Genomic DNA, 4782 nt, shown 5'->3' on the forward strand with positions numbered 1-4782 from the left:
TACAAATGGGATTGCCTTAACAAACAGGAGTTTGGAGTCTTTAAATCCAAGTTCAAAGTTCCAGGCTCTTGGGGCTGGATGAAAGCCCCTCAACCTTGGGGTCTAGCTCTGCCTCCTGCTCCCAGCCCACTGGAGCTAGAGGTATTTCTTCCCTCAGACAGCTGCTGGCTGCTGAGGCTGAAAACCCCAAGGTTGACAAGTAAAAAGGCACAGTCCCAATGTTAACAAACCTCATGGCAGGCCATTAATTCAAGTTCATTGTAAGTCCCAAGGTCGGCAGAGCACGGCAGGCTGCTGAACAATGACATGACTACATGCAGGGTCCAAGAATGTCATATGCTAAAGAGCATTACCCAAGGCTTCTTCTTATATACTGGAATCAGACCACATTCCCTAAGGCCACTACTCAGCTACTACTAGTAGATTCCCCCATGGAGTTGATTACCGGTCTCATCATGGGGAATACTACATCCAGCTGCCCAGTCACTCAACCAGGCCCAGCCAAGTTGACCCAAAAACATAACCACCACATCTGGAGGGAATGGTGATTCTGTTAATCACCTTCCTGGGTTATTGTGAGAATAAGAGTAATCCTATTCTGAGATCCCAACATCTCCAAGAGGGGTTTTAGTTTTGCTTGTAAAATCCCAAAGTGGAAACAATGCGATACTCTTCAAAAGACGAATAAAGAAGCAAACGGAGGTATATGCCAAAGCTGAAACCAAACCCCTGCTACAAAGTATATTCTGAATGATAACGACCCTATAGGACAGAGTAGATCTGTCTCTTATGGTTCCCAAGGCTGTACATCTTCACGAAAGCAGACAGCCAGGTGTGTTAACCACTATGTGACCGGAGCTCCTGAGGTATACATATACACTGGTTATTACTCACCACTAAGACACACATTATGGAATTACTCCCAAGCATAATACTGAGGAGAAGGAACTAAACGTATAACATTACATCATAGTTAATTCCATTTATACAAATTCTAGAAGATGTAACCTATTCCATCTCTGTCCTAGAGGAGGTTCAGGGTAGCAGTCATTTGCGTGGTGAGGAGCACAGACTCAAATCCTGGGATTACTGTTACCTAGTAAATGCTTTTTCACACCACACAGATTGCAGTGAACAACTTGTTTTTTACATCTGGAAAATGGAGGTGGTGTTGACATGTACCTTATATGGTTTGTGTTCATATGTGAAAATGAATAAGATAATGGGAACTAAGGGTTTACCTCAGCACAATCACATAATAAGAAATTGTTTTCACAAACACTGTCATTGTCATCAAACTCCCCCAGAACTGTTATGTGTGCTCTGAATCACTGTCCTCTCTGAAGTCATCCAACCCAATAGTTTGCTATATAGGAGGAGGATATGCAAATAGGGCCTATCCCTCTCCAGATGAAAACCAGCCCAGCCCCAACCCTGCAGCTCTGGGAGTGAAGTCCCAGCCCGGGATCCCAGGTGTCCCCATTCAGTGATGTGGACTGAACACAGACGAGTCGCCATGGAGTTTGTGCTGTGTTGGCTTTTCCTTGTTGCCCTTTTAAAAGGTCATTTTACGGGGAGCAAGTGTATGTGAATGAGCATGAATTAGAGAAAGAGTGGACATGTGTGATGGTTTCCTGACCGGGATGTCTCTGTGTTTGCAGGTGTCCAGTGTGAAGTGCAGCTAGTGGAGTCCGGGGGAGGCCTGAGCAACCTGAGGGGTCTGTAAGACTCTCCTGTGCAGCCTCTGGATTCACCTTCAGCGATTATGGCATGAGCTGGGTCCGCCAGGCTCCAGGGAAGGGCCTGCAGTGGGTGGCATTGATTAGCTATAATGGTGGTAGCACATACTACGCAGACTCTGTGAAGGGCCGATTCACCATCTCCAGAGACAACGCCAAGAACACGCTGTATCTGCAAATGAACAGTCTGAAAGTCGAGGACACAGCCGTGTATTACTGTGCAAAAAGACACAGTGAGGACAAGTCAGTGTGAGCCTAGACAAAAAACTTCCCTTGTAGGGACAGGGACATGCAGCAGGTGGCACTCCTGACCCACCCAGCTCAGAATTCAGACCCAGGAACAGGTGTTTATGTCATTTATGGGCTGATATCCTATTGGGATCTGGGGACTGTCCTCTATCTCACTGTTTCCCCAGGGAATATCTCTATTTTTATAATTATGTGTCCCTCCCCTCACCATCTGTGAATTCAAAAGTTGTAGCAGGAGGAAGCATTCTCACACGCAGAAAAGCAGTCTAGTAGAGGGAAAGGACTACGCCAGGGTCCCACTCTGAGTTCTGAAGCAGCTCAGGGAAATCTGAGGAGTCTTGTCCGATCAGGCTCAGGGCAGACGGAGCCCCTGGGCAGCACTGATGGTGACGCTCTGGACTCCGAGCTGGAGGCTGATGGTTTGACGCCACCAGTTTGGCCTCGGGACCCAGGCCTGATGACCTGCTTCTGAAAGCTCAGACTCAGGGCAGACACCTCAGGGGGTTCCCTGTTAGGACCCCCTTTGGGAGTCAGGGGGGAGCCCAGAAGGTGGGGAGGGGATGGTCAGTAGCATGCACAAGCAGAATGAGGTTCACATCTGACCGTCCCCCTCACATAGGAGGGTGTGGGTCACACTCAGCACTGCTCTGCTGTCTCATTTTCATCCAATCAGTTTTCTTTCTCTAGTTCAGCATGGACACCTAATTCTTGGTTTGTATGTTGTTTATATTTGCCAATGGAAACATTTCATATTATCAATGAGTTTGTCACACAGTCTGTGTTAGTCTGGGTCCTTAAGATGCAAACAACAGTAATGTGTTCAGGTTGGATGGGTTTTATGTATGAGAGAAAATTCAGAGATGGCGATTGTGGTGAATTGCTTGGTGTGGTCCTTCTAGCTATTGTCCTCCATTCTGTGATGTATTGTAAATCCTCTTATCCATGCCTGTTTGGGGTGGTGTGGTAGTTAAGGTTGGGTGTCAACTTGGCCACGCAGATGTTAGTAGTCTTCCCTACAATGACTGGTGATCGGCTCTGTGGTGGGGTTTGCCTTCAGCAACTGAGTAGTTGCTGATTGTTAAAGCCATCCACTTTGGTTATTTCTGTTGGAGCAACACAGAAAGGGTAGATCTTGAGTCGTGCCTTGAGGGAGGGTATGACTCAAATCCCCACACTTAGCTTCCTTGAGGGTATACCTACGAATCTCCTGGGAAGGTTCACCCTCCACTTGCTCTGGTTTTGTGCTTTGGCTCATCCTCATCTCACCCCTGGATTGGGGACAGAAGCCATCATCTGATCTGCTGATCAGAGTTCATCAAACCCCAAGAATCGGGAGGATCCTCCAGACCCACTCACAGACCTGGGACTTGCCACCTGCCAGCCTCCACCACTACAATGTGAGATGATGCCTTGTGTGTCTGTGAGTTCTGTGTGTGTTACAGTGAAATACAGAACCCTAAGATGGGGGAGATTCCTGGGAGGAGGAGGAGGAGTTAATGTGTGAAATGATGGAGTGACACAGGAATTTGAACGTTGGAACTTCTTTAACCTCTGCCTCATGGGGACCGGGCTTTTGCTGATATTTCTAAGAGAAATTGTTCAAGCAGCCATGAAGACTGGGGAGCTGGAAGGTAGTATGTGAATCCTGTCATTGGAAGAGGTGGAGGAAGGGCTAGTGTGACATTCCTAAACTGTTGTGCAGTCGAAAGTGGGTTCAGGGAGTCCATCCAGGTCTTCAATGTAAAGGTGCACTTCAGAGGAACCTGTGTCCATCCAGAATGGGCCTGATTTAATATTGCTGCTGCTCCTAAAACTTGGGTGTGGGTAGCCCTCTAGCCTTGGGATTTCAGCACACACAAGTGAATGTTTTCAGAGCTGGTCCCTTCTTCCATTACAATCTCTGTGGTTGGAGGAATGGGAGGCACATTCTCAGGAGCGACACACTGTTTGTGCTGCTTTATAAGGAACGATGTTCTTATTTGATTCTCTTGGAAGATTTTGGGATGTGTTTGTTCTTTGGATCATACTGTTTGGTTTATTTCCACCACTTTGTGACATACTCCCATGTGATAACTTGAAAACTTGTTTCTGGTCAATGTCCTGTTCCTCAATGGAATCACAGCATCTTTCAGGAAGCGTAGCAGGTCCCTTTTTCAAGTCTTGTAGATCTTAACTTGTCCAAGGATTATTGATCAGAATGAGGTTAAAATCTCAGTTCATCCTTCATCAGGTGTGGATGTGGCCACCTTGTCCAGATTGGCCAACTCTGAGGTAGCTTGTAAAGAATTTTCACAAGAGAGAACAGGGATAACATAAAGAACCCATTTATCAGATAAGCAATTCATTCGGTCAGTGGCCTTCAGCCACACAGATTTATTAGGGTTGTTTGTTTCCTCCAGCAAGCATCCTTCTTAAACTATGTTAAATTAGACTAATTAGTAACCTCAATTCTCATTTTTTTGTTCTAAAATTATTTATTTTGTTCTCTCTCTCTCTTTCCCTCTCTCTCTCTTTATTGTGATTTTGGTGAATATTTACAGAGCCAATTCTCTTTCCATACAGTAGTTTACACATACTTTGTCTCATAACATTGACCACAGTTTGCAACAATGCAACAGCTCCCTTCCCAATCCTTCCCCATAGTTACCTCTTCCCAGTGTCCATCACTCCATGGACTCCTGTCCCATGAGCTGTCTCCCTGTGCATAGGAAGCCCTTCTTTCTCAATGATTGTTCTCTCCAAGGAGTGTATCTACCTCAGGTAAATGTTCATCTCATATGCCTGTCTTTTGTTT

General features: G+C 46.1%; 1 protein-coding gene across 1 annotated transcript in view; it reads left to right on the plus strand.

Annotated features, from left to right (window-relative positions):
- Positions 1–1992, plus strand: part of LOC103213388 — a 13667-nt gene extending 11675 nt beyond the window's left edge. Inside the window, 3 exon segments of the mRNA XM_042783494.1 lie at positions 1488–1562; positions 1662–1703; positions 1706–1992. Coding sequence (XP_042639428.1) covers positions 1488–1562; positions 1662–1703; positions 1706–1992 — 404 coding nt within the window.
- The last annotated feature ends 2790 nt before the right edge of the window (positions 1993–4782 follow it).

The sequence above is a fragment of the Orycteropus afer genome, unplaced genomic scaffold (genome assembly GCF_000298275.1).
Source record: "Orycteropus afer afer isolate SDZICR_OR568_19922 unplaced genomic scaffold, OryAfe1.0 scaffold01925, whole genome shotgun sequence".
Lineage (NCBI taxonomy): Eukaryota > Metazoa > Chordata > Mammalia > Tubulidentata > Orycteropodidae > Orycteropus > Orycteropus afer.